The sequence below is a fragment of the Pipistrellus hanaki genome, assembly GCF_964339955.1.
Source record: "Pipistrellus hanaki genome assembly, chromosome: 18".
NCBI classification, from domain to species: domain Eukaryota; kingdom Metazoa; phylum Chordata; class Mammalia; order Chiroptera; family Vespertilionidae; genus Pipistrellus; species Pipistrellus hanaki.
This window is the reverse complement of record NC_140520.1, coordinates 6668476-6696259: the sequence shown is the minus strand read 5'-3', so window position 1 is coordinate 6696259 and position 27784 is coordinate 6668476. Positions and strand designations below refer to the sequence as shown.

Below are 27784 nucleotides of genomic sequence, written 5' to 3'. Positions count from 1 at the left end.
CCTCTGTCCCCATGGCATTCACGCGCAAGAGCTCCCGTGTGGAACCCTGTTTAACAAGCGTTTTTGAAATGGGTTCCCGATAAAACATATTTGTCCAAGAAGACGAAACAAAGACATGGTGCTCGCATTCAAGATCTAGACAGGAGGCCCCTGTCTGAAGCGCATGAGAAACCATTCCTAAAATAAAATGAGGGCTAGGAGCCAAAAGAATACATTGCCCTAAAAAGAAAAAAAAATAATAATAAAACAAAAACTGGACACAGAGGTGTGGAGACCGCCCTTTCTTTTCAGAGGCTGCAGGGACTGGCTGAGTTTCACTCCTGACGGTCCCTCCTGGCCTACTGTTCGGAACTCCTGACATTTTCTACAAAAGGTGAGGGACACTTTCCAAGATGTGGTCACCCCACTAGTGAGATATTTAAGGGCACCAGATCCTTAGCAAGGAAAGCTACCTCTGCCCCTCAAACATTTCAAAACACCAGCCAACGTTCAGATGGACTAAAATGTAGAAACTAAACAATATATTAATAATAATATCACACGTTTATTAGCCCATCCACTGGGGAGAGGATTGCGGAAATATTTTTTCAAGCAGTTTTGAATATGAACTGGCATGAACTGCTTTTGTACTCAACATCTAAAGATTCAGGCAACCGTTTTTATGATTCTCGATACATCCCCGATTTAATCCCTCCTTTGATAGTAACACACCATTAACTTGTGGCGAATTAGCACGTAATAATTTTCCAGAGAGAATCTTCTAAAGTGAGCCGGCGGTGAGAACAGGCTACTCCAGTCAAAAGATGACATTTGTTTTCTTTCCTCCCCTTTCGCCCGATGTTTCCTGCGATCTTGCTGAAAACCCGAAGTCGTAACATGACTAGTCGTTGGACGTCAGGGAAGATGGGCACAAAAGCCAGCTTGTCCTTTGGTTTTGAATCGGTTACAGACGACAGAAAAACACTCTTTTGTGGCCGCTAAAGTTCAGGAATGAATCCTGGCAGTCTTGCCCAATTCCCCAAAGCAGAGCCCGCATTACCAACCGCTCATTGGCAGGCTGCGCGGGCACTCCCACTAGGCCGGGAGATGAATGGGCTTAGTGAAGGCGTCCTTCCTCATCTGCGGGCGGCTGGTCTGGCGCTGGGGCTGTTCCTTAGAACCCCAGACATGTCACCACGGAAACGCCAGGCCCATGTGCTCCCACCACGACGACAGACTCGAAGTTCTGTTAAGTTGTAGTCCCAGAGAAAGGTGTTTTTTGTTTGTTTGTTTGTTTGTTTGTTTTGTTTTGTTTTGGGTGTTTTCGTGGGTTTTTTCCCCCCATGAATTGATACAGAAAAGCAAAAGACTTTTAGGAAAGAAAACCTATGGTCGGTGGGCCACTTGAGTCTTTGACTTCTGTCCCCAAATCCTTCCTCTCCTGCTGGGACGGCCAGTTCACTATGGCGGAATGTGATTTCCTGCAGGCCTATGTCAGGCTCCTCTTTACGTAGAAATGTGGCCCCTTTGTGCCTGGAGAGCAAATGAGCAAGGCCGACCCAAAAGTCAGATCCCTGTGGGACAGAGCGAGGTGCTGAGAATGACATATGGCCTCTCCTTCCTAGTCTCCAGGCTGCTGTGTGAGGATTCACAGCTGATGCCTGAACACGCCATATAGCATCCAGCAGATGGGGGGAAATCTTAAATCACATGATTTGGCTGACTCATCCAAGTGGTAATACCTTTACTTTGATCACCTAATTATCTGAAACTATTTTGACTTAAAGTTTGTGTTACAGTGTTATAATGTTGTTCTAGGAGGTAGTGCTATGGTCTTTCTATTGTAGTAGTGATTTGGGGCAGACAGAATTTAAAATTGAACTGCATTAACCTGTAATTCCAAAAGGCTTTTTATTTATCTATCAATACTGACCTCTAGTGGCCAGATAGAGCAATAACATAGGTAACTCAGTAGGCAAAGGTTTGTTCCCTGAGGAAAGGGGGTATAATCATAACATTAAGTTTAAAATATATTAGACCCTCGATGCCAATTTATAGTTTAAATCTTTGAAACTCTATGATAATCTACTGGTATCATAAATATCTGTGTACTCTTATTTAAAACTAAGTGATAGCTGGCAAGCTCTTACCTGTTTTTTGCTCTATTGTTTTTTTAAGAATTAAGGAACTTCAATGGCTTAGAAGCATTAATAAACTAAAATGCATGTTAATGTCAATCTTTGTGTGCAGGAAAATGAGGAAGAAAGCATTGTAAAGGCTTCTTTTCCTGGAAAGTGCGTACACCTGACGCTGATATAAAAGAATGACTCTATCTAATCTCAGAGCACTGACAGCATCTTCCCTCCTTCACCAAGGACCTCCTTGTAAGCCAATGATGCCAAGAGAAAAAGTCTTTGTTTTTTCAGGAATAGGTTATGTAATTTTTATTAACATGTTGCTAATTCACTGGTCTTTAAAAGACGGTATACTCTGGTAAGTCCATCAGAGAGAATCGCCTCTCTTTTGCAGTATTAAAATGGGTAATTCTATACAAACAAACTGAGAAATGTTTCCGTGTTGCTTAAGCTACATTTATCATTTTGGATTTTCAATGTAAAACTCTGACTCAAGTCAGTAAAAAATAACCAATCCAATAACTAGACTTCCTGGTTTTAGTGATTTTCTTCTAGTTACACTAGATGTCCTAATGAGCACCTGAAAGCTAGACGTAAACATACTGCAACTTCCCGACGCCAGTCTCTCATCCTTCCATCCATTCCGTTACCTTTATCTCACTGGGCCTGAAGTTCACGGCCACCTCTTTATGTTCCCTGTCCAAGGCCCAATACTCCACCGCTCTCTTGTCACTGCCCTCTATTCCTTGACTCTACCCCAGTTCATGCCACAAGGCTAACATAACCCTAACCCTGAAGGCGCCCTCTGTCTGCCCTCTATGCTTAAGGAGAAGTTGGCAACTTAAGAATATGCTTAAGACCTATCAATAGTCCCCAATAAACTACTTAGCATCTCTGAAAAAAAAAAAAAATTTAGTTCAATAAAATACCTCTCTTAAGTTTACCCTTTTTTGTGTGGGGGAGGGGATGCTTTTATAATACACTAGGGAAAACAAGAAATGATGATGATGATAGCTGCTATCAAACTTGTAAGTAAGATATGGTTTGTTGGTAAAAAAAAAAAAAGTAAGATATGGTTTGTTGGTAAAAAACTATTACTTTGAACAGTAAGCTTATACACTGTGGGATTATTAAGAAGCCAATCCAGTCCCAGCCAGAGCTAGCAGGCCTGAGAAGGGCTGAGTGGTGACACGGGCTCTCACTGTAGGAGGAAGATGCCTTGAGGAGCTGAGGGCACCCCAGCAGGAAAGCGAGGGCCCCCCCCGTACTGCACCCGAGGAACCACCTCTGCCAACTGCCTGCAGCACCTTCCAGGTGCATTCTTCCTGGACCCCCTTCCCCCCCTATAAAAACCAACACATCGATGTCCGCCCTGTGGAAGGTCAAGAAGAGAAACTAGCGGAGGCCACCCAGGCTTTTGACCCCCGAGACGGTGAGATAATAGATGTGTGTAGTTCGAAGCCAGTTTGTCACGGCAGCCTTAAGAAACTGCCTCGGCCAGTGCTGAGATGACTCAGCCACAGAGGCCTCAGCTGAGCCTCTTCACTGCAGCCCCACGGACGCTTTGATGACGTAAGCCACCAAGTGTCCGGCAGCTAGCTGGGCCTCACAAATAAAGAATAGAAATGAGGGCTGAGAACTGGAGTGCGCTGTGTTAAAGATCTCGAGCAAATGGCATTGGTGAAGGGTGGGGCCTTGCAAAGAGAGGACAGGGTTAGGGAAGGCTGATGGAGGCACACGGAACGAAGGGAGGGCGTTATCAAGGCAGAAGTCACGTCTGCACATTTAAGTTCTGAAGATAAGGAGATGGTGAAGAGGGTTAGAGTGAGCCTCTGAGGACAGAAGCGATGGCTCCTTTGTGAAACAATGTCCTTGAAGACGTGGGAGTGGTTGGCTCTCAAACACAGGAGAGGCATTTCCTGGAGACAGAGGTAAGAGGGCATCAACATGGAGGGCCCACGCCTTTGGGAAAAGATCGCCTTGGTCTGTCCCACCTGCAGTGGACTTCCTTCTGCAGCTTGAATAATTTTTTTTTTTTAATCCTTGCCTCAGGATATTTTCTCCATTGATATTTAGAGAGAGTGGGAGAGAGAGGCAAAGACAGAGAAACACATCAATTGATTGCCTCCTACACGCACCTTCATCAGGCCCTGGGCCAGGAAGGAGGTACGTGCCCTTGACCGGAATCGAACTGAGACCCTTCAGTCTGCAGGCCGATGCTCTATCCACTGAGCCAAACTGGCCAGGGCAAGAATGTTCATTTTGAGCCACAAGTTTGATAGCAGCTATCATCATCATCATTTCTTGTTTTCCCTAGTGTGTTATAAAAGCATCCCCTCCCCCACACAAAAAAGGGTAAACTTAAGAGAGGTATTTTATTGAACTAAAGACACACACACAAGCCCATGAAAGACATTTGCTTACGTGAGCAGGGCCTTATCTAAACACCTTGCCCCCAGATCATGGCTGGGTCCCCGGCCTCTCACACAATCCGGCCTCAGTATGTGCATTCCACTTCATATAAACACAGGTTAGCACAAGGTCTGCGCTTGTTCCCTCCGCACTTGGAATTAACATTTTTGAACACTTTTAACTTTTTGGGTTCTGTGAAAGGAACGTTTTGAAGGCATTTTTGGCAGGTGCGCTGGCTAGCTTCACTGAACCCATTCATGAGTACAAGGGAGCTTTCTGCACTGGTTGCAGACCAAACCTAAGATGGAACCCACCGGGTAAACATTCCTGTTTACTTGTCATGGTAAATCATTTGATTTACGGTCGAACGAGTTCACTGTACACAATCATTTTGTGTGATAAATAAATCAATAAGTGACATAGAGGGGCCAAGACAGACGGTCGCTTCAGGACAATGGAACACTGTAAGGCTCTACATAATGTGAACTGAAATTTGTGCTGCTATACATTGCAATTAGCATCTTCTTCATCATCATCATCATCATCCTCATCACCATTTTACCTTCATGTGGAACAGAAGTTTCTCCTAGAAAATGATCTTGAACATACACCTTATGAAATAGCTATGGTAGCGATCCCCTTGTGATTGTCAGGGTTCTCCAGAGAACCAGAGCCAATGGGCTGTGCATATGCAGAGATTTATTTCCAGAAATCTGCTTACCTGATTGGGGAGACTGGCAAGTCCAACATCTGCAGGCGGGGCTGGCCGGCTGGAGACCAGGGGGAGCCTTGAAGGCCTTCAGAACTGCCTGGCTTTTCTGCTCCTCAGGCCTTTGACTAGTCACCTACAATAGGAAGGGCAATCAGCTTGACTCAGACTTCACCAATTTGAATGTTAATTTCACCCCAAAACACCCTCACAGACACATCTAGATTAATATTTGGTCATAGAGCTGGGCACCATAGCCCAGCCAGATCGACACATAAAATTGATCATCAGACCCTTTCTTAATTGTAATTAACTGTAATGCAACTTTTAACACTGGGCTGAAAGGATACACTCGTGAGGAACAGAACTGGGTGCAACAAGTCACAACCAGGGAGAAGCCTGTCGGATGCCCACCCCTGCCTCCATCACTTCTGCTCTGCTGGATAGAGCGTGTGCAAGGCATTGACCTCCACCCCATCCACCCCCTCCACCCCTAATCTCTACCCCTGCTCTTTAGTCTACTACCTGGTGTCTGGAACCATAGAAGGAAGAGAGGAATGATGATAGGCATAAGTAACCAGCAGAGTTGACCACATATCTAAATCTGAGTTAACAATTAGAGAGATGTGAAAGCATGTGATTGTGTGCACTTGTGTGCATGAAGAACACATTTAGAGGACATCGTAGGTAGTGTAATTCATAGCTTAAAACCCACTAGTATTGCAGCCATCCACCGGTTCTTGTGGTCACACATTACAGCTCTGCCATTAAGGACTTGCTTTACATCACAAGGCAAATAGATTCATTTGGATTAACTTTGAAAAAGGAGACGCTGTTCAGACTCTCCTTGATTTTAACTTAGCAGAAGTGAAGACTCAATAATTTGCTTTCTCACTCTTCCATTATTACAATGTTCTTGAGCCTCATGACTGATGTTGCTAATTCTTTTTTTAAAAATATATTTTATTGATTTTTTAAAGAAAGGAAGAGAGAGGGATAGAGAGTTAGAAACATCGATGAGAGAGAATCATCAGTCAGCTGCCTCTTGCACATCCCCTACTGGGGATGTGCCCACAACCAAGATACATGCCCTTGACCGGAATCAAACCTAGGACATTTCAGTCCGCAGGCCGACGCTCTATCTACTGAGCCAAACCGGTTTTGGCATGATGCTGCTAATTCTAATTCTTCTTCAATGTACCTCATCTGCTGTAAAGAATAGTTGGAAAAGCTAGGGAGGATTTTCAGCTTCCACACTCTCAGCATACTACCGAAGTGTCTGCCAGTGATATTCTTAAATTAAAACATGATGTGAAAATCTGATAAGTGATTACTTAATGAAATATGTAAATCTGAACTTGACTGGATTATTGTCAAATTTAACTGCAAGACTGAGCTTTCAACAACATTTAAAAGTTACAACAACACGATAATAATCAAACATTATTAAATTATGACAAAGTTGATACTCATTACAATAATAGCAGCTAGCATTCATTGAGCTCTTACAGGCACTTTACATATAGTATGCCATTAAATCCTCAGAAATTCTTGAGCTTGATATTATAATTATTTTACAGGTGAGTTTCAGAGTAGTGAAGCAATTTCTCAAGATCACAGAACTAATAATGAGTTTTTCTTCACCCATTTATGCCTATTTGTATGTAAACTGAGTGTCCAGATTATTATGACCACCTGACATTTGTAGGCAAATTAGCTCTATGGGATATGGAAGCCAAAGGCCTGTTTGAACACCTTTGCTATCTGTAGTTACCAAGATAAAACGTCTCCAATTCTCCAATTCGCACACAAACACAAGGATTGGACAGTCGAGCATTGGAAAAAAGTCATGTGGTCCAATGAATCACGTTTCCAGTTGGCAGAGTGAGAATTTGGTGAAAAGAGCATGAAAGCATGCACCCCACATGCATGAGTACAACCTTTTAAGCTGGTAGGGGCAGTGCTATGGTTTGGGTCATGTTTTCCTGGCATGATTTGGGCCCTTTAATTCATGTGTATTGTCTAAATAGCACAACATACCTAAGTATCATTGCTGATCAAGTTCATCCTATCACGTTGATAACTTATCCCAATGGAGATGGCTTCTTCCAACAGACAATGTGCCATGCCACGGTGCTTGTATTGTGCAGGAGTGGCTTCAAGAACATGAGGGAGACTTTACCTTGCTTAGGTGGCCCCCACAATCACCAGATCTCAATCCAATTGAGCATTTGTGGGACGAAGTTAAAAGAGCCATCAGGCAGCTGGTTCCACAACCATCAGATCTCACAGGACTGGACAGTGCTATTCATCAGGCATGGTGCCAGATTCCTCCCATCCCCTTTCAACATCTCATGGAATCAATGCCAAGAAGAATCACCGCAGTATTGACGGCAAAAGGTGGCCCAACAAAGGACAGACAGGGTGGTCATAATAATCTGGCCACTAAGTATATATCTGAATGTACAATATATATGCAGATAGGCATAAATGGGAGGGAGAGAAGTAGGGAGAGATGGAGGGAGGGAAAGAGAGACATCCATTGGTTGTCTCCCACATGCACCCAGCCTAGGGACTTCACCTGCCACCTGGGCATCTGCCCAGAATGGAACTGGCAACCTTTAGGTGCATGGGACGACACTCAACCAGCTGATGACACTCACACTGTCTGGGCTGTAACTTAATATCTTAAACATAAATATGCCTTTCTTCATGTGTCCATTTTTTTTCTAAGAAACAATAACCCAGATTGTTATCCTGTAAGTTATAATGCCCTTACTTACTAACAGGGCACAAGAAATCACCCTAAAAACTGGGACAAAGACACGAAAAGGAAGCTGTGGCCCATTATCCCCGCGGGTCTTTATTCTGACGGGTTAGGAAACACGCACCCACCGAGGAAATGGCGGTGGGCTGCCAGTCTTTACCCTTCAACTTTTTGTTTCACTTCAAAACTACACAATGGAGGGTCTTAGAATTGTTCATAAATCAAAAAGGGGTGCCGAATAAAGAATGAAAGAGATCATCTAAGAGTAAACTAGATCCAGGAGTTGGAATTCTTTGGTAGCTGCTGGTGGGAAATGCAACAAAGGTGGTTGTCAGGGAAGGGAGGGAGCAGGTGGGGGAGCTGTGTCTCAGGGAGAAACCAGTCTGCCCAGGATCAACATCCAGGCTCTGCTCCTCTGGGAGGCGCTGTTCTGGGTCCTCATTCCTTCCTTAACAACAGGCCTCGCTGTTTCCAAGCCACGCAGATCTGGTCACCAAGCCCAGCCTTGAAGAGCCCAGCAGATCACAGCAGATTTCACTGGAAGGTCTGCTGCTCCCCCTGACACAGGGTCAGCAGCTGGATGGTAATAGCTCCCAGCCCGTAAGTCTAGCCCTGAAGTGAACACAGGTAGCTCGATGCAAGCCCCACCGCTGAGAAATGGGAAGTCTGGAGCAAGCTACCCTTCTGAATGGTCAGAGAGTTCCGCATTTTTTTTTTGGGGGGGGGGAGAATGGGGAGTAAGCTTTATTTTACATGAGACAGGTCGCCAGTTTGCTTAATTTTAGGTAATTGAAGTATCGCTGAATAATTGTACTGACCAAGGTCATTAATTTGGAAAACAAATATTGACTAAATGTCGGACTTCTGTTGTTTAGATGGACCATGAGATTACCCAGAAGACAACAATAATTTGTTTTTGATCTTACGAAACAGGTTACACTGTGATTTACAACCTGGCTAAAACGATCTAAAATAGGTAAAAGCTTTTAAAAACTTCACTGATAGAAGCCTTATACTACTCCCTCCTGTTTGCTAAAAGTAGAGAAAAAAAATACTTCCACCTGGCTTTTGAGTATAAGAAGCATATACACACATTTAATCAATTTCAATTGATTGGTATTTATAAAAATTTTCAAAAGCCCCAAACTTTGATTATTTAGAGGTTATCTCATTTGTAGACTCTTCGACACTTTCATTTCTTTCTTTTATACCAGGCACAATAGCAGTTTATTTTCCAAAAATGACACACATTGTGAGCTGGAAGAAAATGAAAATGGCACGTGCCTCACACCCTTATAATGAGCAATAATCAGAAGGGAGACCAAGTTCTTGTTCAAGAATAAGATATAGAATGTAACTCATGTTCCAGCCACAATCACAGTAGATTTGGGAACCAGCAGGTCAAGGTCTGTGATTGAAAGAATTAAGAAAACTGGTTAATAATAATCCTATAAGAGACCTTTCTGAGCATCGTTTTTCAATGGAGAATTGTGAATATTGTAACGAGGTGTCGGTGGAATGAGAAATGCTAGGTGTGTCAATGCAGGAGATGCCCACGACCTCCGTCCAGTCTCCTGTGTGCTCTGGGCTCTGCCTGAGGCTGTGCCCACGGGGCAGCTGCAGCCTCTGACCGGGTCCTGCACCAGGTCCTGGGGCCTCTGACCCGGACTAGGAGCCAGCAAACGTTTTCTCTGGAAGCCCTGACTGGTGCTTCATGCCCACAAGGACCCCATGGAGCCTCAGGCCCCAGAATTTTGAAATCAAACATTGACAAGCGCAGCTGGTTTGAGTTTGGTTGAAGTTTGGATACTGAAGGGATCTTAAGAGCTCAGCAAATATGGATGTGTGTGGCTTTCTTTAGTTTTTCCTGTTTGGAAAAAATGTTCTGAGGGGAGAAAGGGAAAATGGCATCAGTTGGTCCTTAAGTAAACAGAAGTAAAGGAGAGCTTTCTAGAAATGGAAGAGCTGAAACGTCAGCATGTCCTGTTACGTACGCCTCTTGCCAGCTTTGGGGTTAATGTGTTCAGGATTTGATCTCTATTGAACAAGCCGTCAAGGACAGAAGTGCCCCTAGGTGACCGTAGCAGGTCTCGGGCCTGCCCTCTTGGGGGTGAGCGGGACACCTGGGGAGCAGCCTAGGGGGAGGGGCACATTGCTCTTTTCCCCACACACACGTGCAGGCAACGAAGTCACTCAAAACTCAGAATCAGAGCGGGTCTCATCCTGCTGCCACAGCAGCCGGGCCACCCACGTTCAGCCAGTGTCTGTGTGTGGCCAGTTAAAAACTTTAAAAATAAATAAGTCAATTGAAAGATGAGCTAGTCAGAAGGGCAGAGCACATGACGGAATGAAGAATAAAAATCGGCAATTTTTATTTACAATTAAACTTTCATCTTCCTATCCTTCTACCAGCCTAAAAACCATACACTGTATTGTCTGACACTCCCCCATCTTCAGCTCCTGGGGGCTTAAAGCATTTGCCTTGCCTGGGACAAGCTTGCCATCTAGTGGCTATGACTGATAAATGCAGAATATGCCGCTGACTTCAGTGCACACACAGACAGGCATTCATTACCTGGATTTAAACCATTCTTTTTATTGTTATTATTATTATTATTTTCAACAATTTATAGTACCTACTATGAGCTGGGTCTGGAGCTACAATAGCGGGAGAAAATAACATAGTTCCTAAAAATCTAGTGGGAAGACAAACGTTACCCATACAATCAGCAAGTAAAAGTAAAAATAACAAAGAGAACAACTGTATGGCAGATTCATTAATTTAAAACTTAATAACAAGCCTATGACGAAGGCGGTGTCTTCGTTTTACAGATCAGAGAGCTTGGCAGAGCAGTTAAGCCACTCCCCCTAAGTCACAGAGCAGAACAGGAATATAAACCGAGGCAGTTTCACTCCCAAAGTTGTGCTTTTAATGGTCTCTGAACGCAAAACAGAAACCCTGATACAAGCAGGCAAGATAAATATAAGATTGGATGTTCCGCCTGTGTGGCTCAGTGGTTGAGCATCCACCAGTGGACCAGGAGGTCACAGTTAGATTCCCAGTCAGGGCACATGCCAGGGATTTGGATTCCAAGTAGGGGCGTGCTTCACTGCTGCACATGTGTGCACAGAAGACAAAACACATGTGTTCCAACACTGTGTTCCGTATACTGAGTTCTCCTGCCTGCGTGGACCTCGCTGAGTTGCAAAAAGAACTTGCAGTCTCCGAGGTAACCTATCCCCAGTGTAAATCACACCCACAAGCTCACACTGCACCCTCCTGGCCTCGGGGCAGGAGCGGGACCAGGGCGGCCGACTGCGCAGGCGCCACGCCCCCCCCTCCCCCCCCCCCCGTCCCCGCCCGCACATGCGCAATAGATTCCTGTCAGGCTTCCCTCCTTCAGCTCCACTGAGGTATCGCCTCTCTGTTCCTTCTTTGACAACTTCTTAAATCCTCACACTCTCTCGGGCACGTTTTAGTTTTTAATACCTTCCGCAGCTGCCTGGAATTCTAACCACGTTCCTTTCCAATCACTGCACAGCCACGCCCTCCGGCCCCAGGAACCGCCCTCCAAAGTGTCACTCTCGCGAGAGTCTCGCGAGAAAGCAACCGGCTCTCGCGGCATTTCCGTGCTACCAGAATCCTTCGCGCGGGGCGGAAAACTTACACATTGATCCCAGCTTGTGTTCTGCTGGGGTCCTGCGCTCCGCATCCCGGTCCCTCCTTCTCCGGGGCCGATGGCGGCCCCCGAGCCGCCGCTGCCCGGAGCCAGAGGGTGCCCGGGCTCCGCTTCGCTGTCCCCGCCGCGGGGCGACCGAACCCTCCTCGTGAGGCACCTGCCGGCCGAGCTGAGCGCGGAGGAGAAGGAGGACCTGCTGAAGTATTTCGGGGCGCAGTCCGTGCGCGTCCTGTCCGATAAGGGGCGGCTGGTAAGGGCGCTCGCGGGGGGAGATGCGCTCGCGGCGGGGGACTCCCCTCTTTTCCATCCCGATCTCCCGCGGGCCCAGCGACGTTCTGATGGGTGGACCGGTGGGCGTGGACCGGTGACAGCGCCGCGGAACTGCCTAGATGTGTAGATCCCAGAACACCTCGGAGGATGGGGGTGCTTCTCCCAGTCTCCGTACTCTGGGAAATAGGGAAGAAGGACTTAAATATATATATATATATAGGTTCGTTTGTAAGCCAGGAATGAGATAGTCCATGAACAGAGGAGAAACTGCAATAGTAAATTGGAGTGAACTAGTTACAGAATTTCCACTTCACTTCTTTTAAACCTGACGATGTTTTAGCTGGATTTGTGTGCATTAGAAGAGGAACGGCGCTGTTAAGCTTCTGCAAGGCGGGCTCTGATGGGGCAAGTCACCCGTGGTTCTAAAGTCTCCGGCTTAATCACAACACAGCCTGTAATTATTGGAATCCGGAGTCTAGGCCTAGGTGATTGGTTCTGACATGCAGCCAGGATTGAGGATCAGTGAAAAAAAGACCAGTTTTGATGCAAGTATCAAGTGCAGTAAGTCCTCAATGTCATTGCTAGGTTCTGCAACTTTAAGCAAAAGGACATACACGGGATCTGGTTTTACCGTAGGCTGATTGATAGAAACAAGAGTTAGTCAAGCTCCTGAGGCAGCTCATCAACTTGTAAGGAGAGGACTTTGAACAAAACGACGTTCAGTATTCAAGGACCTGCGGTGTGCCAGCAGATACAAAGATTCTATGCGATTCAGTTTAAGTGCACTCAAGTCGTCTTAGATCGGATTAGACAAAAGTAACAATGTATTCAAGCACCTTTAAATGCTTTAGGCAAGCACTCTTAGCATGATAATTTCTTTTCTTTTGACTTAGTGCTCCCTTTCTGTTATAAAAATATTCACAATTTATATTTAAAAATAGAGTTCTTCCTTTGAACTCTTATTACAAAGATAAAGCCCAAAGGAAACATGCACTCAAGGATTTTTCTTTCCTACGAACATTTTTAAACTCTGCATTTGGGTGTATAAAGTTTAAGCTCTTTATATGTATTATACAATGGCAGGTATTTTATATTTTCTTATAGTTTAAGGATAGTGCTTTTACTAGGTATAGTAGTTTTTAAACTTTTGATGTGTTGAACTATTTGACGGATGTCAAGCGAGCGCTCTAATAGCTGTAACAAAAAAGGCTACATAATTTCCATCTCCAGTCTGATCCAGAAAAGATTCAAAACCACTGTGATGGAGTTAGCAGTAATCCGTTAAAGTGATCGTGATTTTTCATTCTTTGCCAAGATTTTATTAATGTGTCAAATCACTATTAAAATATCAGACTTCCTTATGAAAAGCTGAAAATTATATTTGAAATAATTTTGTACCTTCATTCTTTTTCAGAAACATACAGCGTTTGCTACTTTCCCTAATGAAAAAGCAGCGGTCAAGGTGGGACTTTTTCTTTACTATCACAGTTAACCATTATCCAGGCTTGGTTCAAAAATAACACATAAACTATAGTTTTAAAAAGCAAAAGGGTTTGTATTTCAACATTTGGCTCCACAGGCTACCTTGGACTCTGTCAGTTGGCAGATCTTACCCGAAGTCTAGGTATTGGTATCTAAGAACAGTAAACATGTGCTGGATTTAACCAGATTTTAATTTAAAAAAATATATATTTTATTGATTTTTATACAGAGAGGAAGGGAGAGAGATAGAGAGTTAGAAACATCAATGAGAGAGAGTCATCGATCAGCTGCCTCTTGCACACCCCCTACTGGGGATATGCCTGCAACCAAGGTACATGCCCTTGACCAGAATCGAACCCGGGGCCCTTCAGTCCCCAAGCCGACGGCTCTATCCATTGAGCCAAACCGGTCCCGGCCAGATTTTAATTTTGCTAAGTGATAGGAAGCCAGTAAGAAAGGTTGGGCAGCTTGAAATTAGAAACGGGTGAGAAAGAGCCATAGAAGTGATAATAGCGTTAACAAAGGGCATGTGTAAAGGTAGGTGGTCTCTAACAAATCGAATTTTCTCTTTTTCTAACTGCAGGCACTGACAAGACTCCACCAGCTGAAACTCCTAGGTCACACGTTAGTTGTTGAATTTGCAAAAGAGCAAGATGAAGTCCATTCCCCATGTCCCTCTGCAGGCTCAGACAAAAAGAAGAGGTGCGTAGATAGTTGGCTTTTCCTAACATGGATACATCTCTCTCATTGGCTCTAGTACATTAAAACAATGTATTTTTGTTCCTAGTCGTGCATTAGGAGTTGATTTAATGTTAGGAATCAATGTGGGAAGAGAGTTCTGTTAACAACATTGTATTACAGACAGTGGGTGTCATGCATAGGTAGGGCTTTTGCAAAGACTGGTATTTGGTTTCAGTTATAACTCTTGGTAAGTTAAGTTATATAACCTTTACAAATAAGCTTTATGCCAGTGGGTCTTGAAGACTAGTGGTCCCTGGACCAGCTGCATCCTCTAGGACCTTGACTGGCATATAGAATTTTGGGCCTTAACCTCGTTTTCTAAGTTAGAAATTGGGGGAGAGGAGCAATGCAATTATAGAAATTGGGCCATCACTGTTGTACACAGGTAAATTTCAGGCGTTTTCAATCTTCAGTGGGGATTTATCACACCATCTTCCTAGGGTTTCAGTGAAGACTAAATGAAATGTGGCATGTCATGGACAGTATCTGAACATTCTGTTTATTATGGAACTGTTTTCGTAATGCCATGTGTGGAAAGATAACTTTTTTCCTGTATGTATTTTTTCACTCTATTTCTAAAGCTCAGATCAACTTTGATTCTGTGTGTCCTAGGTCTGAGGAGCCTGTGGAAGATGATAAAGAAAAGAAAGAACTTGGTTGTTTGACTATAGAAAATGGAATTGCACCAAACCATGGGTGAGTGCTTTTTCTTTGTACTTTGTTGTTCTTTTTAATTTTTTTGTTCTCTCTCTCTGTGTGTGTGTATTGTAAATCAGATAATTTATTCAAAAGGGATATTTTGGCATGGCTATTTTTAATCTGTCGATGAAACATTTTGAGCTATAAGAGTTGGTCACTGAATTTGCTTCCATTAAAATGTTCAGAGCTATGAGATAAGGTCTGAGAAGAAAATTCTTATTTTCCTGTAATGCGGCCAGAAGACAGCTTTCTGCCTAAATGTGCTTGTTTGGTTGTATCAGGCACCAAGCAACCCTAGAGTACTGAGTTATTGGATCGGTTCTGTATGTTACCACGTTATCTACAACGAGTTCTTGACATGAAACTCAGGGGAACACAATAAGCATTGTGAATGTTTTCTCCAGGCTGACGTTTCCGCTGGATTCCTGCCTCAAGTACATGTACCCGCCGCCGTCCAGCACAATCCTCGCAAACATAGTCAACGCCCTGGCCAGTGTGCCCAAGTTCTACGTCCAGGTGCGTAGAGTGAAACCAGCGTTCCCCACAGGAAATGAGGAGGAACCTGGCGTTTTATTTTCCAGGCCAATTCTCAGAGTTTTCCATAGAGTACTAGTTAGACTAATTCCGACAGGCATGGATATTGCAGTTGCTGAAAGATGTCATCATCAGTGCAGCCTGCTGTAACTGTGCCACAGAGTAGACGGCTTATAAACAACAGGAAATGATTTCTCACGTCTGGAAGTTCAAGATCAGGGTGCCAGTGAGGTGGGGTTCTGGTGAGGGCTCTCTTCAGGTGGCAGATGGCCTGGCATATGACCTATTTACTTCCCAAAACCCCATCCTTCCCCCACCTCCTAATACCTACACTTTGGGGGTCAGGGTTCAGCATATGAATTGGGGGTGGGGGGTTGCATCACAGACATTCATTCAGTCAATTTCAAATGGTAATGAAATATTACCGCATTCAAGTACAGGCTTTTATAAACTACTAGAGGCCTGGTGCGTGACATTTGTGCACTGGGGGTTCCCTCAGCCTGGCCTGTGCCCTCTTGCAGTTTGGAACCCCTCAAGGGATGTCCGACTGCTGTGGAGACCGTGCTTGCGCCATGAGCCCGGCTTCTGGCTGAGCAGTGGCAGCTCCTGAGTTGAGCTCCTGGCTCCTGTGGTCAGTTAGTGTCATAGCAACCAGTCGTTCTGGCACTTGGTCAATTTGCATATTAGCCTTTTATTATATAGGAATGGCATAAGCAACCTATTATGTTTAGTATTAATAGTAATAAACACAAGATAATTTGGGAAATTCAATTTCTGGTAATTCTTGGTTACTGTAGCACACACCTTTAAGTAGAGATTTTTAAAGGAAAGGACATAGTTGACCCCTAGGGCAAAGGTTTGAAAGTATTGATAGTAACCGGATACTTTTTTTTTAGCACAGAATGTAGATAATGTTGATTTTGTTATTTTACTTCTGTTTCCTAATTTTATAATGATCAAGGGAGAAACAGCATGTGAGAAGATGTTGTATCGTAATAATGAGAATAACGTTTGCAGAGCTGACAAAAATTTAGGAAGGCTACCCTGAGATCCACCAGGGCCTTGTTCCAGGCCTGTCCTGGGGTCATGACAGTGAGAGGTCTGCTGGCCTCTGCACCCCATTAATCAGTCGAATCAACGCAGAGTTTTTAAGTACATAAAACGTGAGCTGACACCATTTTACTAAGCAGTTCTAAATGCTTTGTAATTTCAAGGTGCTTCATCTGATGAATAAAATGAATCTGCCCACACCTTTCGGACCAATCACTGCACGGCCTCCCATGGTAAGAATGCTCTTACAATTTTCAAGATTCAAAACTGCTCCGCCAGGGGTGGGATCATTGAGACTGAATGCTCCCGATGCGGGGCCCTTGACCTCTCCTGTGCCCTGAAACTAAGGAGCCTGCCGAGCACCAAGCAAGAGACGTTCATGGGTGAAGGTTTTCATGCCAACTCTTCGTTGGCTAAAACAGTTCCCTGGTGAACTCTGAACTGCCAGGGAAGTTGGAAATGGTTGCTTTTGCATACACCTTTAAGTAGAGACTCTTAAAGGTGTTCGCCAGATGCCCAGGAAGAAGCAGCACGTATTTGCTCAGCTAGGCATCTGCCAGGCAGGTGTCCCTCCGTGTGTGGAGTGTGTCCTAATATCATGAGCTACAGAGAGATGAGAATCGTGCATCGAATGGAGCGGTTTATCTGTTCGGGAAACATCATGGGTGTTGTTGTTGTTTAGTATGAAGACTATGTGCCGTTACACGCCCCTCTGCCCCCTGGGTCTCCTCGGCCCCCGGAGGACCCGCCTTTGCCGGATGAGGATGAGGACTTATCGAGTAAAGAATCCGAGTACGAAAGCAGTGATGAAGAAGACCGACAGAGGTTGGTGACTTCGTATCATACTTGTTTAGATTTGAAGAGACACACTCTCTGAGAAGAGAGTCTCTTGCTCTTCTGAATTTTACTGTAATTCTTAGTAATTTGTGGACATTAGAATTTGTTCATCCCAGCACCACCCCTCAAGCATATAGATAGTAGTTATACAGTTTTTTTAAGTTTCACCCAAGCATATGTTTGATTTTTATTTATTTATTTTTATTTATTTATTTATTTTGGAGAGAGGAAGAGGAGGAGGGAAGAGGGAAAGAGAAAGAGAAAAAGAGAGAGAGAGAGAGAAACATCGATGAGTTAGTTGCCTCCTATACTCGCCCCAGTCAGGAATCAAACTGGCAACCTTTTGGTGTACAGAAATAATTTTTTCCTTTCCCTTCCCCCAAGGCAGAATGGCCAAACTAATGGAATTAGCAAATCTTCAGCCCAAAAGACCAAAAGCAACAAGACAGCGCCACGTGAGGAAAAGGCGGAAGATAAAGGACATGCTGACCGCACCTGCGCCCCTGTCTCACAGGTAGTCTTGTTTGGATTATGGAATAAGGGTTCCGTAGGCGCTAGTCTGCTTGCGGAACTCGCATTTCTTCAGTCCATTTGTGGCAGAGATGTCTGTTTGCCAGTGAGTTCTATGTTTCTCAATATCTTAATCAGATTAAATTACTCTTAATTGCGGTTTTAATTTCATGGAACTTTTCTATGTCAATTTTCCTTGAGCTCATAACTTCATAAATTGAGAAAGGCGTTTGTTTAAATGATCTTTTTCTCCATTTCTAATAGTCCTCACGTACTGTGTCTCTCACTTCTGAGTGATGATGTAATGAACCTAAACTAGGAACTTAATAGGACTCACAGTAGAACTCGTCAGGGTTTATGGAAGTAGTTAATGCAGGTTTTACTTGGTAAAATACCGGTAGTGTTGAGTACTTTGTCAGCGTTGGCTTTTTAAAGTATAGTAAACATGAAACAGTGTTTTCCTGGGGACATTCTTTGCGGTTGCGAAGTAACTCTGTGCTTGTTGGTACGCTCAGCTTACACCCGGTGCTGTCCCCGTCCGATGTGTTCGACCAGCCACAGCCGGTCGGGAATAAGAAGATTGAGTTCCATATATCTACCGACATGCCAGCTGCAGTTAAGAAAGATTTGGAAAAGGAAGATGATTTTGAAGAACAAAATCCTGGTAAGCACGTTCTAGTTCTTTTTTTTTCTGTATAAAGGAATGCTCTTTATTTTTTTATTGAGCTTATTGGTTAATATAGTTGTATAGGTTTCAGGGGCACAGTTCTATAATATATCATCTGCGTATGGTTCACCGTGCCACGTCAGGTCTCTTTCCATACATTTGTCCCTCCTTTACTCTCCTACCTCCCCCCTCTCTGTTTCCCTCTGGTAATCACCATACTGTTGTCTATGAGTTAATTTCTTTTTGTATTTTTTAAAATTCTTTCACCTTTTTTAAGGAATTTAAAGTAAACGTTCTTTATTTTTTTTCTTTATTAGGGTATTACATATGTGTCCTTATCCCACGCTCCCTCTTCCCCCCATTTATGCTCTCACCCCCTTGGTGTCTGTGTCCATTGGTTAGGCCTATATGTATGCATACAAGTCCTTCTGTTGATCTCTTCCCTTCCCTTTACCTTCCCCCTCCCCTACCTTCCCTCTGAGATATGATGGCCTAGTAGATGCTTCTCTGTCTTTGGATCTGTTTTTGTTCATCAGTTATGTTGTTCATTATATTCCACAAATGAGTGAGACCATGTGATATTTATCTTTCTCTGACTGGCTTATTTCGCTTAGCATAGTTCTTTAAATGCGATGTAAACACGTTTCTCAGTCAGCGTTTGTGTTACAATTATATTCTATATGCCAAGTTTCTGTCTCAGTATTTGTGAACTCTGTGTAAAATATGCAGTCAGGTCAGGGCTTCCTCAGTACCATGGATACTGTCCATTGTCACCTCTCTTATATACTTAGAGTTGGTGCTTCCGATGGAAATGTCTCATTGCCGGTTGCGAGTAATGAACTCCAAGGAGCACTGGAGTCTGGTTTGTACTGATGTTCACGCTGGAAATCTACTAGAAGGATCCTTATGCTGACTTATTTTTCCATTGCTCGTTAAGTGTGATGCTCAGTGGTCTTGTTAGTATGATCGTCCTATTGATTAGGAACCAGCAATGTGACTAGATGCCTGCAGGATAAGTTTTTGTAGATTATGAAGACACTTTCATACTCCTGTAAACCCTGAAATATTTACTCTGAACCTTGACAGGTAGACTTTGCCTATCTGTTCCATAGTAATGAGAAAAACACCAAAGGGCTTCGTGCCAAAGACATCTTGAAAATTAAAAGTGGAAAACGGACTGTCTTGAAAGGAGGGATTTTTAATGGCTCCTGTTGACCTTAACCCTTAGATTTACCTGCTGCTCAAGGTGATGCATCCACTGTAGGATTTGGAAAGATATTCCCCAAACCCAACCCGAGCGTCGAAGAGGAAAGTAAGGAAGACTCGGACGAGACGCCGTCCGAGTGTATCTCCAGGCGGGAGCTGGAGAAGGGCCGGGTCTCTAGAGAAGGTAATTGCATGACAGGAACCTGCCTTGCTCCCTTTGAAACTTTCAAATTGATCTAAAATATCTTAACTTTACTTCCTTGTTTTGTTTTTAATAAGAAATGGAAACGCTTTCGGTTTTCAGAAGTTATGAACCTGGTGAACCAAACTGTAGGATTTATGTAAAGAATTTAGCTAAACATGTTCAAGAAAAGGTAGGTCAGAATTTATAAATGAAGCTATTATTTTACTATTAATTTTTTTTTTTTTTTTTGCTGGACTTCCTTACTTGTTTTTGTTTTTTTTCTTATTGAAATTCTAGGACCTTAAATTTATTTTTGGAAGATATGTTGACTTTTCATCAGAAACACAACGGATCATGTAAGTGGCCGTCATATTCTCAGAGTTTTCGCCGGTGAGGAAGTAACCCTGGTTCATCCCCGCGCCTGTCCCTTAGTGAGAAGCCGGCGTCAGCAGGCTTCTTTGCAAAGGCATGTTTTCATCCCAGTGCAGTGGTCCCGTTGCAAATGATATAAAAGCTGATGTTTGCAGTTAGAGTTTCATTCTTTGAAATTCCATAATAGTTGGCTCCTAAGTCCATAAGACTGCTGGCCATGTAAACTAGAAGTAGAAGAGGTGAGGGGAGAGACCTCTCAACTAGTTAATCTGTTTTAAACTTCCTGAACAACCAGCACTTTTCAAGTCTAGTCTGGCCTTGTGTTCCTTTTCAGATAGGTATGCTCGGTCTTAAAACTTTCCATTATATGCAGTAGTCCCCAATGCCTCTTCTTATAGAATATCAAAAGGTTTTCTTGCTGGTCCTTTTTCTTATTGCTGCCTTTAAATCATGATGGTAAGAAACATAAATAAATACTTTATATGTATTGATATGTATGTACAAATGTGTGTATACATTCTTTTTTTTTTTCTATTTTCAGGATTGCTTGCATGTAGAGTGTCATGGGGAAAATAATTCTATATGGAGAAGGTTGTGCACGACAAGATGACTAATAATTGTTCCCCATGGGACTTAGTCATGTGAATTTTAAAATTTCACTGCATTTTTTCATACTTTATATGATTTTCCTAATCCTATAGACTCTCTAAAGCAGTACTTCAGTTACAAGTTATAATCTGCTTTTTCTAAGGAGTCTCCAATATAGCTTTGTGTACAAAATGTTAAAAAAAAAAAAAATACACTATGAAAGAGTGGAATTCTACACGTGGAATAACACATGTGCTTGTATTTCGGTCTCTGACTTGAGCTCAGTAAAACAACAGTGAAGAAACCACTGTCTCCGGGGGCGTCCCTGTGAAGCGGTGCTCAGTAATGTCTCTTCCTGCTCCGAAATCCTGTTGTTGGTTGTGTAATTGCTTTTTGTCTCTTGAGTAATAGTATTGAATTGTTTGCGTGGAATTTTTTAAAAATAGAGATATGACATAACTTAAGAAATGTGCTTCATAGTTGCTAGGAAGATATTTTTTAAATCACAGAAATACATTTAAGATAGCTGAAAAATATGTGTAAGCTCATCCTCAAAGTTGTATTGTCTACTCATAGAATCAATTTTGGGACTGACTACAAAATACAGCTTTAGGAAGTGAGGAATTGATGTGCTAACGAGGTTGGATAGTTGTTTTCGCAACATTTCCATTCATTTGGTCGCCATGGTTTGACATTCTTTGACTCAAGCCTGCTGTTCTTCTGACCTCCAGGTTTGACATCCGCCTGATGAAGGAGGGCCGCATGAAAGGACAGGCCTTCATTGGGCTCCCAAACGAAAAAGCAGCAGCAAAGGCCTTGAAGGAAGCTAATGGCTATGTGCTTTTTGGAAAACCCATGGTGGTCGTATCCTTTTAACCTGTCTGTTCCAAGCACTCTAGTTGTTAGGAGAAGCATATAGCTGAAACTAATTTTTATCCACCTTTAGAAGACTTACTAGCTGACATTCTACCTGGAGGTCCTCAATCAGAGACGTACTGGCTGAGAGATGAGTTGTTTAGATGAACACTGGAAATGAAGGAACCTCAGCAGCAGCATGAGGGTATTAGATGTAGCCAAGTCTCAACCTTTCTCTTCCTCAGCCCAACAGAGCATGTGCACACTGCGCCTGTGCCTGCAGTCCCCGAAATTCCCTTAGGTCATTACAGAGATAGTTCATTGTAGTTATACCTTATATTGTATTTCTTATTTGCATTCAAGAATTTTAATAAACAAAATATACCATTGATTAATTACCCTGCCTTTAGCGAATGTAGTTCACAAGTTGCTAATCAGCAGGACAGATGAAGATATAGGTGTGGAAGATACTGACTGGAGAGAAAGGTACTACATTTTTTACTTCTCCCCCAAATCGTGGATAGCAGGTAGATAAAACGTATTTAACAAATGTCTGAGAGTATAAATATAAAAGATCAATTCTGCCCTGAATTAGAAAGTTCCTGATAATTAGAAAAGATTGCTTCTATGTTTGTTAAGCAAACCTTAATTTTTAAATATTAGCAATTCGCTCGGTCTGCTAGACCAAAACAAGATTCTAAAGAAGGAAGAAGGAAGTGATCAGAATCTCGGTAAAGGTAAGTGTGGGTAGGAATGAATGAAAGAAGACTTTTTGAGATTCTGCCACCTAAACTCTTATGGAGGCGGGCCCTGTTCTTACCCCGCCCACCACCCATCTACCTCTCGGAGCTGGCAGAGCAGTAACTCAAGTGAAAGCCCTTAGTCAGGGCCCTGCAGCCATCTCTCCATCGCTGTCTCTGTCTAACTGTGCAGTTAATTCTCAGTCAACTTCAGCATTATAACTACAGAATAAAGCCTATTTGGATATAAAAGTTATATTTGGAAAATGGGTTTTATAAGGGGAGAGTGTATCATATTGCCAGAGTTTCTGTTCAGGAGGTCTGGGGTGGAGACCTTGGGAAACCAAGAACCCAGCTCTCCTGCCCCTCCAGCCCCCAGTTTTTCTGTGACGGGGTGTGTGGGTCAAGCCAGGGCAAAGCAGTCATCCTTGGTGGGCCTGAGCTCTTGCATTACTAATTACTAACTGAACACTTAAGAGAAATACTTACATTGTCTTTTGTGGAATGGAATCTTTTGTCTTTCAAATGTGTAATTCTAATGTACATTCAAGTAATTTTATTAAAAATGGTAGAATTACATTTCCAACTTTAAAGTTGTGTTACATCGATGAAGAAAATGAATGGAAATATATCCTTTTTTACTTTTATTTAAAATATTTCTGCCTTTGTACACTGGAAGAACATGAAGTAAATGGGTCAAAATTACTGGTGTTAAGCTGAAAAAATTATTTAACTTAGACAAAATTTTGCTTTATGTTTATTCCTTTTATGAGACACCTTAAATATTTGAGTTTTGTTTTAAAACATCTATAGTGGTATAGTCAGAAGTACTACAAATGCCCTAGTGGAACAGTTAACAAGAAACAATATTTAGTGTGTGTTTTAAAAAAATCATTTATATGCAAACATGTGGGAAGTGAGAAGAAATTAAACTGCAACCCGCTGTTCTTCTTTAGAAGCATTCCTGCGTAAATACCGCTGTAACACTGTCATGCAAAGTGTATCCTTTCTCGTATCCTTTTGGGGGCAGTACTTTTGTTTTTTGTTTTCCTTAGAAATGTTTTGTCCCTCCCACCCATTGGTCCAGAATGAGCAATACTTTTTTGCAACTTAAAAGAAATATTCCTAAATATCAGTGTTGACTGAACAAATCTTTTATGGGTTTGTTGAAATGTGCTGCTAAATTTTCTAGACTTTCCTTTAGATTATGTAATTTTTTCAGGGAAAGTTAGTGAATCAGGTCAATTTATTTACTTGTAGAATGTATGCATTTACTTTAACACAGAATTTAGCCCTTTTTCTTCATTTATGTAATTTCTAGACCAAATTCAGGAATGTGTTCTGTTTTCTGACATACTAAAGGCCTGGTGCAGGGATTCGTGCACTGGTGGGGGGTCCCTCGGCCTAGCCTGCGGGGATCAAGCCAAAATCCGCTCTCTTAACATCCCCCAAGGGGTCCTGGATTGTGAGAAGGTGGTTCTGAGGTGATGCACCCCTGAACTGGGCTCCTTCCTTTCTGGTTCCAGGTGCCTCACCCTAGAACTGCTGCCATGTGAGTGCAGCTCAGCAGCTCCTGCATTGAGTGTCTGCCCCCTGGTGGACAGTGCATCATAGCTACTGGGCTATTGGCCAGTTGCTTAGGCCTTTATATATAGATTTAGTTTAGGTATTATGTATAATGTGTTGTAAAATTTGGTTGGGAAAATGTTTTTTCTTTTATTATTTTAAGAATTCAAATATTAAAAAATATATTAGCTAGTTAAAAAATAGCATCACTAGATTCCTATGCAAATTCCAAATAAGAGTAGCAAACCTCAGGTTTGAAGTGTTGTTAAAATTTCCTTTGAGACAGACAGCAAATAGGAGTGTCTTATTCCTTTCTTTTCTAAACCAAACAAAACAAAAGCAAGAAGAAAAGTGTAACAGAGGTGGAAGACAGAATGTTGACTCAGGGTAGCACATTAAGTGGAGAGAAACAGTCCCCGTGGATAGGTCAGAACCGTGGTTTCCAGACTAGTTCATGACCAGGATTACCCAGAACTGGGTCTCAGACTTGATTGCACATTAAAATAACATGGGAAACTTTCATTGTATTGATTAAAAAGCAAACAAAACAAAACAAACAAAAACACCAAAAAAATCTACCGATGCCTGGGTTCCTCAACCAGAGTTTTGACTTATCCATCGGGTGTGCAACGTATTTTCTGGGATTTTTTTAGACCTTCCTAAGTTTTCACTCTCATATGTAACCAAGGTTGCGAAACACCTAGGAAGGATTTTTAGACTGAGATTCCTGAACTGGGTCCTAGAACTAATAAATCAAATCTCTGGGAATCGAAGAATCGAATTTGAAAAGGATCCTTCCCTTAGTATAGTTACAAGGACTGACCAGTGTGGATACGACTTTGGGAGATTAAAATGGTCAGCTACCTAACGTCCCCTACCTAGCTACCTTTCTAGGTAGGAGAAGAAAGGTTGGTTGGTGCCTCTATATTTCCTTCTTACAAATCCTGCTATTCTTAGTCCTCTGTTAATAATCACTATCATCTTAAGAGTGCAAAAAATTATAGGTAGTGAAATTACTTTTTATTCCCCCAGGAGGAAGTTAAATGTTTTATTTTCTAATGTTATAAATTAGTTTCTTTATAAGCTGTTTTTTAGACAAAATGTTGTACTGACATGATTCACTAATTTTCTAAGTATAAATATGTTAGCTTTTATTTATTTTTAAACTAATGAACTGTTTTATACTCATTACTGCTTTCAATGAATTTTTATGGTATTTTAGGTTCCTTTTGAATTCCATGTCTTTCCTGTGTTTTGCACCTTTGAGAAGAAATTGACCACCTGGGCTATGGAACTGTGCGTAACAGCTTTTAAAGTGTATTTAAAAATTAAGTGTATTTGCACTTAAATTAGTTTATTGGACATACATTATGATGTGCATTTTAATCGGCTTTCTATATAATAAATTATTTTTTTCACTAAAATATTCTTAATTTTAATGTTTTTCATAGCTAGGAAAGTATGATGGTGGTGTTACAATATTAAATTAAATTGTATTTTAATATTACAAATAATGCCCCTTTTTAATTCCTACCTGCATAACAGTGCACTGGCTATGAGTTGTGTGTGTGTGTGTGTGTGTGTGTGTGTGTGTGTGTTTATCCAGTTTAGGGAATTTTTTTAGTCTTTGATTTTTGTGCCCCATAATCCGTTAGAATATCATTCAAAAGGTACAAATGTTTCCGATATAAAATTCCCTTCCCTTCCCTTGGTGTAGGTAAGTAGGAAAACACCCCAAGTGTTTGTTCCCTTAAAGGTGCCTGCCTCCTGTTAGTAACACGAACAGTCAGTGTAATCCTGGTAAGTCTGTCATCAGACAGAAGGCACAGCATTCAGGTTGCTGTTTTAGGTGAATCAGAAAGTATTTACTGTGCAAATAAGACTCCTTCAAAATCAATATCAAGAGATGTTAAGGCTTTCAGAGGAAGTAAAGGAACAGAATCAATAGCTGATGCGCACCTAACATTCACCAGGCATAGTGCTGAGTGCTTAGATGTAGTAAGTATTGATGTTTACCATCCCCATAAGAAAAACGTCCCTCTGTGAGTAATGGAGTTTTTACGTAAACTCCAACTGTAAGTGAAGACATTTTGTTTGTCCCATTTAATTTCCTTAACTCATGCATATACAACAAAAATGGTGACCTCAGTAGCATTGCTCAGTAGACATGAGAGCAGGCCAGTGTGTTAGGTACACAAGAGATAGAGCTGATGCCCTCTTTGGAGGAGTAGAGTTCCCACCCAAGAACTTAAGCAACTGACATTTGTGGAAATGAGCTGTATGGAGGCACAGCAGTCCCAAAGAGTGTGTGTGTGTGTGTGTGTGTGTGTGTGTGTGTGTGTGTGTGTGTGGTGGGGGTGGGGGGTGGGATCTCAAATACGAAACTGAGACTGAGCAGCATGGAAGAAGTGCCAGGAGGAGAGGCCTGCACCAAACAAGCTCAGCTCTAAGGCCAGGGGGAAGGTAGGAGGTCAAACAAGACAGAACATCTAGGATAATGTGTAAACATCGGAATGGGGATCGCATCTATTAAAAATGGACATCAGTTAGAAATGATAGAAAGGTACTGAGAACAAAAGGTATTTTATTTGAAAAATTATGACAGCACCAGTATACCACTTACCAGTAGTTAATACACCAGGGTCCTTGAAAATCCCAGAATACAGAAGAAAATCTGAGCCATAGATTATTTTATTACCTGAAACTTTTCAGACCTTAGACAAAAATAGATGCAGAGAACAGCATTATGTATTTATGGAGGCACTGAATGCCTCAGTGTGGAAGAAAAAGATGAAAGGAGAATGAAGTCGGAGGGGGCAGCGCTGTATGTATTCTATTTTTCTTTAAAAAAGATGTTTGAAGAATATTTTGGCAAAATGTTAACATGTATTAAACCTGGGTCTTGAGACATGGAGTCTTTTTTTTTTTTTTTTTTAATTACATCTTTCTGTATGACAAATATATCACAACTAAAACAAAAATAAAACAAAATAGTGGCATACCTCAAAATCAGTTTCTCAGCTATTTTTTAAAATTACTGTCCCTCTCAAAAAAATCAACCTACACGGAATTTTAAAATCAGTGCACTGTATGTCTGCCTGTTCATTGTGTGTGTGTCTGTCCTGTGACAAAAGGAAGATTTTCTTCCTCCCTCACCGAAAAGTGAAACAATGGTGAATAGTTTGGAAGACGCGTGGTTCTATGCCCTTAAACAGTAACATCATAAAAAGTGTGTCCTTTGACCTCAGACAAATTAAACCAGATAGCAAGTAACAGGAAGATTTCAAATTTCCTGGATATTAAATTACACATTGCTAAATAACAAATAAAGCAAATCATCATTCTTAAGGGAAATTAGTAAATAATTGAATGAATGAAAATACAACAAAAATTTGTGAAGTACAGCTGAAGTGTTTAAAGGGAATTTGCTTACGTTAGAAAAGGTAAAAACAACAGATTGACGATTCGACTTGAAGGAACTAGAAAGTGAATAAATTAAACCCAGAGCAAGCAGGAAAAGGAAATATCAGTAATAAGCACAAACCAATACTTTGTAAATAGAAAATATCATTGTAAACAAGACTAGTTCCTGCCAAAGAAAAGTAAGAGAACCCCTCCTTGCCACCCTCCAAATTGTAATAATATAATACTGGAATTTGGACAAATTTGTCTTAATAAATTTGACAACTTCAATGATATGGACCAATTTCTTGAAAGTGAAAAGCTACTAAAGCTTATTCAAGAAGTAGGTGGCTTGAACAATCTTTTTTCTATTTAATAAATTTACTTCGTAATTCAAAC

The 27784-nt window shown here is 42.0% G+C and overlaps 1 protein-coding gene across 3 annotated transcripts; it reads left to right on the top strand.

Annotated features, from left to right (window-relative positions):
- The first annotated feature begins 11628 nt into the window (after positions 1-11628).
- Positions 11629-25407, top strand: RNPC3 (RNA binding region (RNP1, RRM) containing 3). Of its 3 annotated transcripts, none has more exons than XM_084865188.1 (15): positions 11629-11932; positions 13367-13414; positions 14018-14136; positions 14788-14871; positions 15279-15390; positions 16623-16691; positions 17141-17283; positions 17684-17809; positions 18321-18469; positions 19701-19862; positions 19958-20052; positions 20160-20218; positions 21554-21686; positions 22341-22408; positions 25206-25407. In XM_084865188.1, exons 1-14 carry the CDS (start codon positions 11741-11743, stop codon positions 22395-22397), a joined length of 1548 nt encoding a protein of 515 aa, XP_084721314.1. In that variant the 5' UTR covers positions 11629-11740; the 3' UTR covers positions 22398-22408; positions 25206-25407. The 3 variants fall into 3 exon arrangements, with proteins under 3 accessions (XP_084721314.1, XP_084721313.1, XP_084721312.1); XM_084865187.1 differs by having other exon boundaries at positions 22341-22414; XM_084865186.1 differs by having other exon boundaries at positions 22341-22414; positions 23374-25407.
- Positions 25408-27784: the final 2377 nt, after the last annotated feature.